The 15,893-nt window shown below is 40.6% G+C and overlaps 1 protein-coding gene across 9 annotated transcripts in view; it reads right to left on the bottom strand.

The window, feature by feature from the left end:
* Positions 1-1,295: 1,295 nt before the first annotated feature.
* fbxo8 (F-box protein 8) overlaps positions 1,296-15,893 on the bottom strand; it is an 87,430-nt gene continuing 72,832 nt past the window's right edge. For all 9 annotated transcript variants that reach the window (XM_038805784.1, XM_038805778.1, XM_038805776.1 and 6 more), the window contains 2 exons: positions 12,759-12,955; positions 1,296-8,173 (listed from right to left, as the gene is read on the bottom strand). In XM_038805784.1, coding sequence (XP_038661712.1) covers positions 7,986-8,173; positions 12,759-12,955 — 385 coding nt within the window. In that variant the 3' untranslated portion in view covers positions 1,296-7,985. The remainder of the gene's footprint in view (positions 8,174-12,758; positions 12,956-15,893) is intronic.

Raw genomic sequence — 15,893 nt, 5'->3', positions numbered from 1 at the left:
CAACACAATGAAATTAACACACATTTCATTAATTAATTAAAAAGGTATTGTTCTGGTAAAATTTAAAGCTGCACCACACTTTAAACTGGAGACGCATTCAAACTTTTGTTAAACCAGGGCTACCTGGGTGTCTATCAAATGCCCCAGGGGTCACACATAAAGTTTATATTCAATCTAAAAAAAAAAAGTCCTTTCCAAAGCTCCTTGCCCAATAAATTCAAACAGTATAAATCAGCAAATAATGCAAGTGAAAATAGGACCGAGTTGCCTGGGAGGGCTGAATTACCAGGGGTTAGGGTTGCAGATTGGTGCTCCAGACAGATATTAAATTGGTCTTTCTATTAAAACGAGTTGAAAGACATTGGGAACAGTTTTTAATTCCTTGCCTCAGTTTTAAAGAGAAATCACAATCTGACCATTGTGACCTTCAATAGATTTGTGCGGCAGGAAGTAAACAACCTCACATTGAGAAAATCTTTGAAATTCCTGAACAGTTCAGTACCCCATTCTTCAGCGATTCTCTGTTTTTGTACACTACATGGAGTTTATTGAGCTCAAATGTCCTATTATTAGCCAGATTGAAATGGCACATAGTAAAAATCATACACCAGGATAGGACTTCAAAATTGTCTTTAATGATGTGCAACTTGACAAATTATGCTCTGCACAAAATCTGACCCAAGAAACAGTAGAATATCTTCTCTGTAGTTACCCAATGAAAGCCACAAGTAGGTTGGTAGTATGTTTAGTTAGCAGAGTCAACTTACAGCCACTTCTACGTAATACATTTTGTTTCAACAATGAATTCTTTTTCTATCTTTCAATTGTGTGCGCTAATTTCAATGTTAATGAAGATGCAGTGTGTGCTAATTTCAATGTTAAGATGCAGGGAGGGGCATTGAACCAACATGTATTTTGCCAGTAAACTTTAAATGCGCATCTTAAAAAATTAAAATGAATATAATGGAGCATCAGACCCATATCACTTCCTGTAGGAATTTGTTTTGTTATTCTATAAAGCATGGAACAAGGTATTATACATCCAGCTCACAAAATAGAAACATTAGCTGCACAGCGAGTTGCTAAAGTTTCATTATACATATGAACAAGGAGCAAGAGTAGGCCATTCAGCTTTCCTCGAACAAAAATGTCAATCATTCTCCCCAATAATCTCATTATTAAAGCCCTAAGTAATAACATTTCTTTGTAAATACTCAGAAATAATATTGTAAGACTGATACATCGTTCGCCTTGCTGCTGAATGCAATTTGCTTTTTAAATCACAAAAACAAACATAAATTTGACAAGTTGTTTTTAATAAAAGTTAGAAACCTCAAAAGTACATATAATTAACAAATGTAAAATAAAACGTAAATATTTAATTCCATTAATTATCTTTCCAGTCATTTAAAAAAACCTATACATTCATTGCCTTGGAGTCAAAAGATCTTTAGTGTAAGTAGAGGCGAATACACTCACATTGAAAATACACACACTTGAAGAAGCCTCGTATTTGAGGCAATTTCACTCTTCTCTGGCATAAAACTGCAGCCTTTAAATCACAAAATGGGAAACAAAATGTAAAATATTTTCCTCTGGAGGAGTTTCCTCTGGGATGTGATACTTGCAACTATTGATACAAAAAAAAAGGTCTACGATTCTCCCAGTGCACAGAATAAATCTTCTCCAGCACTATTCACAAGTCAGCAAAAGGGTGTGAATAAAAATTACTTGAGACACACAATAGGTCTTGAAATGCTAGTACATCTATTTCTCAGCGCACATGCCGAGCCATTGACATCTAGTCACTATCTCCAATCAAATATCAAAAAACATGGTCTATTGCTGCTTATTACCAAGCAGTATAAAATATTTAAATAGTAATTGTTGATACAAAGGCTAATTAAAAATGCAAGTCCATGCACAACCACATCTTTTAATAAAATTGAATTTTCTAAAAAGCAAATAGTATGGACACATTTTTATGAATACCTTTCAGTCGAGAGAATTACTTAAGAAATGGTGTTCTGTGATGACGCATACGACTGAAAGAAATTTTATTGCAAATTGTGTCTCAAATAGCCAAGTTTTTCACCACTTTCCTGTTACTGTTAATCACACAGTAAAATCTGCAAACTCTACTGATGCTGAATGACCAGATTTCCTGTGCAGCTGGCTGCATATTGAAGCTATTTCTCTTACCATCATTTTCAGTAAAACTATAAAACTTCAGATTGGTTATGTTGGTTAAAAAGGTAGAAATCAAAGAGTATAGAAACAGGGAATGCCTTTTTACATTGTACGAAGATCCCTGATCATAGTCAGAGCATAGTAACCTTTTAAAAGACACATAAAACCAAGATGTGTGTGCAACCAGTTTGGTGGGCAGATTTCTAGGGCAATTAGTTAACCAGTCCTGATGAGTGTAAGATGAAAAGCTTTAACAGCATGATTCCTCCAGCAATTGTGCTATCAAGCGACAATTAGTTCTTAAATCTTTGTACCAAAAAGATGCAGTAGATTCACGGTAACCTTCAGTGCATTAAAACAAAATGATAACCGGAGATGGTTAGATTTTTATGCTTGTTTTTTAAAAAATCCCTGCATTGTAGTCAGCATCATTGCATCAGAGTCTTGCATAAAGCAGCAAAATGAAGCTGTAAAACAGGAAATTCAATTCCCGACTAGAGCTGTGGTGAAGTGAATGGGTTTATTATTTCTGATGTGCCATACAGTACCAGGACATGCAGCATTCTAGGGCATATATCCCTGCTTCTACTCTAAAGTACCATGAGGATGGAATCAATAACGATGCAGTAGGTTTCCCTGGTAAATATCCAGTACAGTATTTTGGGAAGCACAATGCAATTTGCAGCTTGAGAACACTGCACCTAATTTTTGGATCTGTTAGTTCACTTGCAGTTTTTAAGTTAGGGCTGCCTTCACTTCAACTTCCTGGAAATCCCTCCCTAACAGCACTGTGGTGTACCTACACCTCACGGTCTGCAGCGGTTCAAGAAGACAGCTTGGTACCACCTTCTCAAGGGCAATTAGGGATGGGCAATAAATGTTGGCTTAGCCCACATCCCATTAATGAATTAATAAAAAACACACAAAGTTAATTCTAATGTCTTTTGTCAAACTTCAAAATGCCAGAAAGGTTAAACTTCTCAATTTCAAGGCACACAGTGCCATAACAGCCTTTTAATTGGGGATGGAGATTAGAGTTATACCCTGTTTATACTATTAAGCGGTCACTCTCAACAGACTCAGGACAGGCCACGGCCTGTACTTGGTCAACCTCCACAGATGGGGCATCAGTGCCAGCCCACTATGTGCTTGTGGGAGAGAACAAACTGTGCACCACATCATGGAAGAACATCCAATCCACAGACTCAGCGGAGGCCTATCCGCACTCAACACAGCAGGACTGGAATAAACTGCTCGTCTTGGGGACAATAAAAAATAAATATACTATTCACAAAATTGATTACAAAAATTCACCAGTTGCTTCCTTATTTCACGACACCCAGTCAATGTGATGGGTCAAAATTGTGAAAGTTTTTCCATGTGTGCGCCATGTAAAAATAAAACCTGTAAATACATTCTTTATAAACACATTACTATTTTGCTCAACGTCGGGCACACCACACGGCAACACTTCTTTTCTCTGAATTATTTTCATGGGTGCAAAGTCAGAAGCTGGCAAGTGCAGATAGGAAATCTTTGGCCAAAGTCTTCTCCAAGACCCTATTTTGAGAATCGAGGGGAAGAATGTGCCTGGGAGGAAGCAAGGTGACTTCAGGCTGATGGTTCTCAAAGCCTTCCATCATTTGGGGTGTTCCCATCTCATTTTGCAGTCTGCGGTAGACTAATTGACAGAGATTGGTTGCTAATGATTAGTCAACAACTCTTATTATTTTTGCATCATACAACCACCAGGATGGTAAGTAATTCCTATGTTCTTAATATAAAACCTATCTTTTGGTAACGTTATATACAATCTATCAACAAACGATTATGTAAAAAAATAAACATATTCAAGGCTAACTAAACCTGTATTTAAAAATTAACCTAAAAGTCGACCCCCCCCCCCCCCCCCACTATCTATCATCTTATTTTGCATCCAGGGGCTAGATTTTCAAAGGGCTGTCATACATGATAGCAGCAATTGTCAGACAAATATAGAACATAATATATATATTCAATTAAGGTAATTCTACAATGAATCCCTGTGCAAAAGAGCAGTTACCTACTTACAATTCAACTAAAATACATTTTATGTATAGCAACATTTCTAAAGATCTGTAAACAGCACTGAAACGATCATCCTCTGCTTTGATGATAAATGTCTATACTGAATTGAGTCATTTGAAAAGTGGCTTACAGAATATTTTCTGTAATTCTTTGAATGTATTATTTGTATTTCTAGAGCGCAGCACTGGAAAATCTAGTTACGATGAATTTTCAATTAGATTTTTGTGACTGCACTGAAAGTTCCACTCCTCTGTCTGATACAGAGAATTTTCAGATCAGTGTTTTGGCCAATGGTTTTATTCTGGGAAGCAAGCCTTGCAAAACAGAAAGCATTGTCCACTGTTGCTACTTCTCAAGACTACCATATTGTGTTAGTTGACATTCTACTATTTGTCTTTTTAATTCAACCTTCACGTTGATTTGATTAGCACGTGATGCAACCAATACAGTTTAAGGTGTGTGCGTGTGTCGGAATCATAAAATACCAGGAAGTGTGTGTGTGTGGGAATCTTAAAATGCCAGGAAAAGTGAAGGAGTTGGTACTGATGAGTTAAATTATTCTGACCTCCAAATTTTGTACAATATAATCCAGCTGAAAATCTCCTGCCCGCATGAAGGCAGACTGGGAGGAGGGGTAAGTGAGAAAGTAAGGGTCATGGCTCGACAGCCCCCAAAGCACTCTCACCACTGAGGAACCTTCTCTGGAATGGCCTGTGACGTTGATCAGCTGCCTGTTACACAGAATACTACAATGCAGAAGAGGCCCTTCGGCTCATCGAGTCTGCACCAATGCATGAAAGGGCCTACCTAATCCCACTTAGCAGCACTTGGCCCATACCTTGAATGTTATAATGTTATGGCATGCCAAGTTCTCATCCAGGTACTTTTTAAAGGATGTGAGGCATCCCACTTCCACCACCCTCCCAGGCAGTGTATTCCAGACCATCAACACGGTCTGGGTAAGAAAGATTTTACACAAAACGAATGATAAGAATTGACCAGTACTTTAGCTCAGTTGGCTGGACAGCTGGTTTGTGGCTAATGGTTGGTTGGGCGGGGGAATTTGTGGGCAGGGCTGCCAACAGAACTAGAGGTTTTATAGCCCAATACTGAGGCTGTGGTCAGGGGAGGCTGCAGGTTAGGCCTATTGATCTACCTGGGAGGGATTTTCTCTTCATTTTGAGAGTCTATTGGCTTCCATATAGATTCACCCATGGAGTCCCAACCTGCCTGAACATAGGCACCTCTTCTGGTGGGGTCTGCTGAGACCCCAGAGCTGCCGATTCATTGATCAGGCCAGCAGCATTGGGAGCTAACCCATTATCTTTAATAGCACAGCAAGCCCAGTTGCTTCTAGAGAGATTGTTGACCCTGTCCCTGCTGCCGATAAGTGCAGCTTGGAACTTCCATTGTGGTCTCGACTTGGGAATCCTGAAGTCTGTGGGAAAATTTAATCTTTCTACTTCAGCATAAAATAAAGTCCTGGATAAACGTACTCTCTAACTTTAAAACAGCTAGCATATCTCACATGTGGGTGGTTTTCTGACATATCCAAGTGATATTGCCTGCCTGTTTCTCAAAGTGAGTCACATTATGGCCATTTCGTATTGTAGAAAATGTGCATCATGGTCCCTGGGGATAAGGTTGAGGCTTCCAAAACCTATTTTACATGGAAAATCTTCAGTCAACCAAAAGACTTGCACTTATTAGCTTAGTCTAGGTAGAAACCCAGATTCTGGAGGAAATATGGTGTTTTTGCAAAATACAACCCTAAATATTACTTTTCCATTAGTCTGTTAGTGCACTTTCACACATCAAAACAGTCATTTATCTACTTCACAGATTTAAGTGTACTGATGTTAAATGGCCAGGAGACTATTGGAACACTAGAACAGAGGTTCTCGTTATGAAATTGGAAACATATCACATGGAAAGAAAACGGAGACCATGTTCAGTGCATTATAGAGGAGCAATTATAAAAAGATTTGGTCCCTTATCGCACCTGAGCGTAGGTGTTTTTCTTAAACAAAATAGCACTACACTACATAAATCATTCCTTGATGGGATATTTATCAGTGACATGCGCAGGACTATAACCCAGGTGCTAAAATTCAAAATTACCTTTTGCCGTCTTTCTGCTGGTGATTGTAGGACCTTGCCTTGCATGCTCATGTGGTTAATGGAGTACATGTAAAGTCTGACAGAGCAGCAATGGAGTTTAGAATAGGGGTTTGGGTAATACACATTTGCTTCTGATTTTTTTGTTCCATCAAAGATGTTCTTTAATAGTTTAAAAAATCAGATTTTAGTTTTTGTTCAACACGTCTCACCTTCCCAGATTGACATGGCTGCTCCGGCCATAATGGTAGGCGTGGGAAATGTAGTAGAAAGGAGGGCTACTATCATCGGAAGGTGCCCTTTTCGCTCACCCAAGATCGTACACCCCCTGTCTTCCTATCCGTCTGCTCACAAAATCCCACCAGCCCCACCCTCTCCCTAAACTGTCCAAACTCTTCCCGCCCAGGCTTGTCCTGCGTCAGGATGCATTGTTTTTTCTTCTTCAGCTGGCTTGCAGCCCTGGCAGTGCCCACTAATGCACTCTTGCTGCTGCTGGGATCGTGTGAGTTGCTACACCTGAGGGTGGGACTTTACCCTGCAGTGAGGGGAAGAAGTCCCACTGGCAAGCTATTTAGCTCGCCCATAGCGTGTAATGGCTGCAGGGAGTGGTCTGGCGTGTAGCAAGTCAGCTCTATGTTGGCTTTGCTGGCTCCCCCCCCCCCCCTAATATGCAGCCCACTGTATCACAAGATTGGTTCGAATGAACATCTCCACTTCCTAATGCGGCGATACCTTAAGGTAACTTCCTATTAAAATAGCACAACGATGAAAAGCTAAGGTAAATAAAAGTTGCTGTTCAAAGAGAAGAAAGCAGAGGAAAAATGTGTTTTAAGAAATTTTAAATAGGACTTCATAAAAGTTACTCGTTATTCAAGCACTCTTCGAACCAACATACACAAGTTGATAAAAATTTCAAAGATGTTTTGACAATAGTTAAAATAGTGTTCTTTCATGACAGGATACTAAATGTGAAAATAGATTTTCTGTAAGTACACTCTGGGTCGCAGATCACCCCATCGAAAAAAGTATTGGTGTTCTAACGACCTCATATGTCAAAGGCTGCATAACAAAGTGCTTTTTTTGCTTCTATAACATAAAGGTTCAAATTCAATAAAGAGCAAATAATCACCTAATTTGTACAGAGAAAAAATTGTTTCAGTTAAAATACTTCACAATAAAATTATATGATTATAAATCTCTTATTTTGCAATATTTACACACATTACATGCATTAAAAAGGGGGGAAAAAAAAGAGTTCGGGGTTCATAGTCCCACCGAATTTGTAAACCAAACCACCAACTTCTAATGCTTTTGTAGTCCTTACACTTTTATGCCAGTTTTAGATTAATCTATTTCCCAAACTGCTGCATCAGACCATTGGCACTACCATATGCAACTCATGATAACTAAGATATAAAACACAAATGGGTATTCAGTTACCAAAGTGCTAACAATGGCAAGATGGAATTCAAAAAGGATCTGATTGTACACAAGAGGTTACAATGGCCAGCACTAAAATAATCCTTGTGTTTACAAAAAGGCCGATATACTTCATTGTGCAACTTTATAGGTTTGACCTTCATGTTCTGCAAGTGTTGTTAACGGTGCTTTTAGGCAGCCACATGACCAACAAGGTAGATATTGTCATATAGATGTCCTACAAAATCCTCACTAATATTGTGGGCAGCCCGACGTGTGTTCCGGATGAACTCCCGCTTGGACATCTTGTTCTTCACATGTGGACTATTCAAATCGATGGAAAGCAGGATCAAAGAATAGCAAAGTACATAGACAGCATCTGTATAAAAGAAACAGAACTTGCAGTCAATTACATGCGACATTAAATAGGATAATACAGATTGTACTGAACTGCTGTCTTGCTAAGGACAATTTTGGACAGTTGGATCTCCATAGATGCAGTTTAGGCAAAGGCTGATTTTTCCATTTAATCAACAGATGCTATGTATTCACTTTGGCCGTAGTCAGATTCCAGTCATTTAGCTTACTGACATTTTAAAAAATGCTTCTAATTTCCTATAGAATTTAACAAAAAAATCTTTTGTCACTTTTGTTTCAATTATATCAGAGCAGGAATAAACTGGATGTTTGGCAGTTCTTTTTCCCAGGGATTAGTGGGCCTCTGGAATGTGTTGCAGCTGGTGCAATGGGTGCCGACTCTCTGTATGCCTTCAAAACGGAAGCTGTAGCGGTTCTTGACTGGGCCAGAGAGCAAATGCATCATACAGAAGGCAAGTGTCCAGTCCATCTCGCCTGTCACACAAATACAGTGCCTTCAGCATCATAAAATATACGCTGGCTATGCCACCAAAAACCATGCAATTTCCAGAGAGAGGCAAGAAAATGGGAGACCATTTTATCCTGATGGATGTTGCATAACACAACAACATTCATAAAACAACTGCATTTAAATATCAGCTTTAATGTCATCCCAAGGCACTTTATAGAAACATTGCCAAACAAAATCTGACACCGAGTGTTGCAACATTATGACAGGTGACCAAACGAATGGCAGCAGTAACAGGAAGGCAGATTACTATCTGAATGGTTGTAAATTGGGAGAGGGGAGTGTGCAGCGGGGCCTGGGTGTCCTTGTGCACAAGTCGCTGAAGGTAAGCATGCAGGTGCAGCAGGCGGTAAAGAAGGCTAATGGTATGTTGGCCTTCATTGCGAGCGGTTTAGAGTATAGAAGCAGGGATGTGTTGCTGCAATTATATAGGGCCTTGGTGAGGCCACACTTGGAGTATTGTGTGCAGTTTTGGTCTCCTTCTCTGAGGAAGGATGTTCTTGCTCTCGAGGGAGTGCAGCGAAGGTTTACCAGACTGATTCCAGGGATAGCGTGACTGTCATATGAGGAGAGATTGACTAGGTTGGGATTGTTCTCGTTGGAGTTCAGAAGAATGAGGGGGCAATCTCATAGAGACTTATAAAATTCTAACAGGACTAGACAGGGTAGATGCAACCAATGAAATAAAAAATGAAATGAAATGAAAATCGCTTATTGTCACAAGTAGGCTTCAAATGAAGTTACTGTGAAAAGCCCCTAATCGCCACATTCCTGCGCCTGTTTGGGGAGGCTGGTATGGGAATTGATGGGTGTGTCCAGAACCAGGGCTCACAGTCTGAAGATTCAGGATAAACCATTTCTGACAGAGATGAGGATACATTTCTTCACCCAAAGAGTGGTGAGTCTGTGGAATTCATTACCACAGGAAGTAGTTGATGCGAAATCATTGAATATATTCAAGAGGCGGCTAGGTACAGTACTTGGGGAGAACTGGATCAAAGGCTATGAGGAGAAAGCAGGATTAGGCTATTGAGTTGGATGATCAGCCATGATCGTGATGAATGGCAAAGCAGGCTCGAAGGGCCAAAAGGCCGCCTCCTGCTCCTATCTTCTGTGTATCTATGTACCATAAAGCGGTTTAAAAGGAGGAGAGAGAAATGGATAAGTTCAGGAGGGAATTCCAGAGGTTAGGACTTAGCATCTGAAGGCATAACTTACCACATACTGCCATTCGTTTACAACAAACACAGAAAGATATGTTCATGTTTTGAATGGTGAATGATGCTCACAAGGAGGGAATTACAGAAAATTGAGGGTTCACAGTGTGTGATTTTAGATCAAGCCTTTTAGTATCCAAAATTTAATAGGTTGTGTGCCTGAGGTGCACTTCCTGTGAGCCCTGCTCCCCACTAGCAGTAAGCAATTGAACCATATTTTTCTTCACTGGTACACACAGCTGAAGAGATTTAACTTATCCAAATTCAGCAGCATAGAATCAAATAGCACAGATGGAAATTTATTCCCCACCCTGCTAGTCCCAGGTCCTTGAAAAGGCCAGACTACTGGTCTCAGTCCTTTGCTTTTGACACACAATTCTTCAAATGTTCTCTTGATGAAAAACCCCAAGCAACAGTACAAAATGGTAAGAGAATTTTCTAATAGTTACCACACTCACTAATTAATTGAGAAGGAAGTGTTTGGAGACATTCTAACAATTCAATAAAATGCTACCTAAATACAAAGAACCAGTATGTATATTCAATTTTTAAAACATTATTAAGTAATAAATACCAATCTTAAAATGATGGCCTCAGTTAAAGGGGTAAAATTAAAGTAGTTTAACATCATTTGAACCATGAGAAGCATTATGTTCTGGGTCCTGGTTGTAAGAACCGAATGTCAGATAAAAGCAAAGGCCATAAAGAAAAGGCAGCACTCAACCTAATATTGCACCTAGGCAGCAAGCCAAGTCGAGGTCAATGAGGGTCAAAGGGAAAACCATTCAATGGCTAGAATCATAAAGAACAGACTGGAAGAGTGCCAAGGTTGTCAAAGGGCCATCATTGTAGCCCCAGGACATCGATGCAGTAGTTTCAGGACAGCGTCAGCAGCTCAAACACCTTCAGATTGCTGATGAGCCCACTGTGGGTTCCATTTGTAGCTTCTCTGGTATTAAATAGCTCATGCCAACTGCAGTAGGAACTGGGACTGACGATGGGCAGGCAACATTCATGTCAATACAATTCATTACACAAATTAGGAGGTCTGGCAACGAAAATTTGGTGCCTTTTTTACTTAAAGGAAAACTGATAGTAAGCACTGACAGATTCATGCTAACCTGTTGCAATATTGAAAGTGTGAAATAGAATTCAAAGCACTGTATCAAGCCAACTTTAAACTCCAATTTTACATCCAATTGACTGCATAAAACAGGCTGTTCCACTAAGTGCTCCACATGAGGTTTCGAAGCTTTATTGATTACTGAAAAACTCCAAAATATCGTTCAGTTTCTCAGTTTCACAAGTATGAAATCATTAATTCTATTGATAAGATTTAATAAATAGTAATTAAATCAATAAATTCATTTTTAAACTCAGCAACATTTTTTAAACTATTACATGGGATGCAAGTCTCGCTGGCTAGGCCAGTATTTACTGCCCATCCCTAATTGCCCTGAGCTGAATGACTTGCTAGGTAATTTTAGCCATGATGTGGAGATGCCGGCGTTGGACTGGGGTGAGCACAGTAAGAAGTCTTACAACACCAGGTTAAAGTCCAACAGGTTTGGTTCAAACACTAGCTTTCGGAGCGCAGCTCCTTCCTCAGGTGGAAGGTAATTTTAGGGCATTTAAGAGTTAACCACATTGCTTTGGATCTGGAGTCACAGATAGGGATGGCAGATGGACACTAGTCATCATTATAATAAAAGCAATAAAAGAAATAGAGTCATACGGTTCACTATTAACAAATTAATCCTATGACTTTAGTTGAGCTTGCAGTTTGTGCCTTTCAGTCCTTCCACATGAAGTGCAGAATTTTCTGAGAAGCAAATTAAATTTCTCTGCAAGCTGCCCAGTGTATGCCAGGTCCCACTGGTGGTGTGGGCCTCAGAAAATGCTGTCCATATTCTCTATGTGTTTAACTGCTCAGTGATGCTCACTCCTTACTGTTTTAAATTGATCAAGCATTCTTGTATCAATATGCCATACTCTTCAGGTAACAAACTGTAATCAATCTGTTCTTTTGATTTGAGTTTAACTTAAAAGACTTGATCGAATAGTGCTATTCCCACATCTACATATTTGTGAAGGAATTCTGGTTGTGTATCATCTGATAAATGGGAACATAACTCCAGATGTAAATTCCAATCAGGTTTCAGAATGCACCAAAAACAACCCTCCTATCAACGGATCTTAAAGACTTGCACAAGCACTTAAATTTATTTCAGAACGTTTGAGTGTTACTTACAGCATCTTGCACTCAAATTACTCAATATTTATCCAGACGGGTAATATTTATCCAGAACCCTAACTGAAGGGTTCTGAGCCTAACATACATGTGCAGAAGCGTCTCCTGGGTGACAGAATGTAGAATGCAACAACTTGGGCATTAGCAACTGAGCGCTTTGTGCACTCTACTCAGAATAAGAATCAGATTACATATTTAAGGTGTCCATGCAGTTAGTTATTTAGTAAGAGTTGTGCCATTATTGGCATAATGGCACATTAAGTTGTTAGAAAGCTTAATCGCTCTTAACTCTGCCTTGAGAAAATATGCACACATCACGATCAGCTTATAAGGCGAAGCTTAACAAACTAAAGCAGTAAGCACGAGACAATTCCTTCTTTCCAAGATTGCTAAATGTTATTGTCAACCTGCACTCTTGTGCATTCTTTTCTTTTATTAATGAATTGCTGTTCTGAATTCCGAAAACACTCGGGAGCAGCCAAAGAGCTGCTGGAATCATGTTTATACAATCTCTGCAGGAATTCGAGCCAAATTCTTTGGCCCCGGCCGTTGCAAATTCTGGTGGAGCTCTACATGCCATGGAAGGTTGTAAAAGGTCAAAGGTTATTACCTGGGCTTAGGCCAAGATCTCTGGTAACGGCAGGGTTACAAGCACAGAATCGATGCGAAAATTTGGTGATTAGAGTCTCCAGGTACTCGCCACGTTCTTCAGGAGCATGGATGTGCCGAAAGAACTCTCTTAGTGCATTAGGTAGGAACTGGTTGCTGAAATTGTGCAGGGTCACAAGCTCATCTAACACGTCCCTCCTAGAGAAAGTAAAGGTTTGCAGCGGTAAGAGAAACATTTATAGCTTTTGTGATTTAGGGTCACAAAAGTAAATCATTTATACTTCCGTCAGCTCAGGCAATTGCTGGCACCAGGACTGGAGAGCTGGCTGGCTGAGTTAGCAAAATAAAAAAAAGAGATGCTCAGAGAGAGAAATTAAGGTAGAGGAGATAGACAAGCCAGTGACTATAGGAGGGGGACAATTTTAAGCATATGTGTAATTACTGCTGAAGTAATTGAAGGTATGATCATAGGAATAAGTGTAGGCCATTCAGCCCTTTGAGCCTGCTATATCACATGTAATTAGATCATGATGGTCAGCATCTCAACTCCATCTACCTGCTTGGATTCCACAATGCTTAATACCCTTGTTAACAAAGATCTATCACTCTCAGTTGCAAAATTTACAACCCACCTTTTGTTTTTATGGAGTCTTCCAGATTTCCACTCCACTTTATGTGGAGAAATGCTTTCTGACATTACCCCGGAACATTCTAGCTTTAATTATAAGGTTACGCCCCCTTGTTCTCGACTCGGGTACCAGAGGGAATAGTTTCCAGGAGCTCAAATTGCCTCTGTCTCAGCAGAACAATGTGGAAAATGTACATCAGGTTAGGAACCTGGTGGGAATAACTGCATTTTAGGAGAAGGGTGAAAAAGAGTAGAGGAAGAATTCAGAGGTACTGAAACATTGGTATGCTGGGGAAGGCCTTCTTCCCTGAGCAAGTGTACGGATGAGCTAATGATATGTTCAAACAGGGGTGAAAAGCAGCTAGAGTATGGAAAATCAAAGTTTGCACACTTTTTCGGCAAACTTTATGGCGGTCTTTCAGGGTGTGGAAACAAAAAAATGACATTAACAAACTTTGACCTTAACAAACTGAGAAAGCCAAGATGCTGAGGGAAAGGCTTTATTTGATGGAAAAAAAAAGATAAATGATTCAAAAGAGGGAAAATAAGATACATTCAGGGCTGCGTCCTTTTAAAAAAAAATCATTTACAGGATGTAGGTGTCGCTGACTGAGCCAGCATTTATTGCCGAGGGCATTCAAAAGTAACCCACATTTCTGTGGATCCAGATTCACATGTAGGCCAGACTTCCTTCCTTAAGGGACATTGATGAGCTAGATTTTTTTTTATAACAATCGACAATGGTTTCATGGTCAGGACCAGACCTTTAATTATAGATTTTTACTGAATTAAAATTTCACGATCTACCATGGTATAACTTGAACCTGGATCCCCAGGTCTTGCCCTGGGTCTCTAGATTACTAGCCCACTGATGATACAAGTTGTATCATGAACTGGGCAACATCTAATACAAACACCGAAAGTAGAGAGCTCAAAAGATTTTTTTAACTGATGAAAACCTTTTAAGGATCTCAATAAACACAACATGCTCCGAACAAAGAAGAACAGAAGAATGAATGGTTACTAAAGAAGCTGGACGCTAGTGGCAAGGAGGTAAAAATGGTAGAAGAGGTTGCACAAGCTAGTGGAGAAAGAAGTGAAAAAGAGATGAAGATTCTTAGATGCTTTAAGCATTGGGTGTTTATTGATAAATTCTGCAAACTAATTTGAAGGGAGAGAGTCTATCAATGGATATGGAAGAGTTTATGAAGCTAGTGCCAAGCCAACACTTCAATATGGAGTTCCATACTGAACTCTGACACAGAGCCGGAGACTGGGGGCGGGATTCTCCGACCCCCCGCCGGGTCAGAGAATCATCATGGGTCGGCGTGAATCCCGCCCCCACCGTCCTCTGAATTCTCCGGCCCTCCAAAAGTCGGCGAGGCGTGAGTCGCGTCGCCCGCCTCGGAGAATGGCGGGGACCAACGCGACTCGATGGGCCCCGGGGCTGCCCGAATTCTCAGGCCCGCATTGGGCCGAAGTCCCGCTGGTTTTTTGCCGGTCCCGCCGGCGTGGATCAGACTAGGTCCCTTACCGGCGGGACCTGGTGGTGAGGGCGGGCGCGGGCGATCTGGCCCCGGGGGAGTGCCCCTACGGTGGCCTGGCCCACGATCGGGGCCCACTGATCCGCAGGTGGGCCGGTGCCGTGGGGGCACTCTTTTCCTACGCTTCGAACATGTCAGCCTCGGCGGTGGCCAACGCGTAGGTGACCCCCCCCCCCCCCCCCCCCCCCCCGCGCATGCCACACAATATGATAGCGAGTAGCCTTATTACGGCATATTAACACAAGCATAAAATGTTTTTAAATTGAAACAAACTTTTGCACACTCAAATTTTCAGTTCTCGCTCCCATTACTTATTCCAAATTAGAATATTTTTACTGCTGTAATTAGTATTTCAGCATTATGCTATATGAACTGAAAAACCCAAAATAATAACAATTTTTATTAATGTCACAAGTAGGCTTACATTAACACTGCAATGAAGTTACCGTGAAAACCCCTTAGTCGCCACACTGCGGCACCTGTTCGGGTACACTGAGGGAGAATTCAGAATGTGCAATTCACAGAACAAGTACTTCTTTCGGGACTTTTGGGAGGAAACCGGAGCACCCGGAGGAAAGCCATGAAGACACGGGGAGAACGTGCAAACTTCTCACAGACAGTGACCCAAGCCGGGAATTGAACCTGGGTCCCTGGTGCTGTGAAGCAACAGTGCTAACCACTGTGCTACCGTGCCGCCCATTGCCAAAATAAGTAGTTTTCCAGGTTATGTCTTGTATCTACAAATGAAAAGGTAATTTAAATCCACTCAAAGCTGCAAATAGTTTATCTGTTGAGGTTTCTGAACCACACAGTCTAGAAAATCTCCAGGTTCAATTTCTGATGTTGAGATAGCCAGTAGCTGGGTACTACAAAATGGCCTCAGTGTGCCTGTTTGAAAATCAAACAGGTTTACTTATCCTGACTGGTGTGCAGCTAATTAAGTCAATGTGCATGCATAGACACA

Source organism: Scyliorhinus canicula, chromosome 8 (assembly GCF_902713615.1).
Source record: "Scyliorhinus canicula chromosome 8, sScyCan1.1, whole genome shotgun sequence".
Taxonomy (NCBI): Eukaryota; Metazoa; Chordata; class Chondrichthyes; order Carcharhiniformes; family Scyliorhinidae; genus Scyliorhinus; species Scyliorhinus canicula.
The sequence above is the reverse complement of the archived record's forward strand: the minus strand, read 5'-3'. Positions and strand labels throughout refer to the sequence as shown.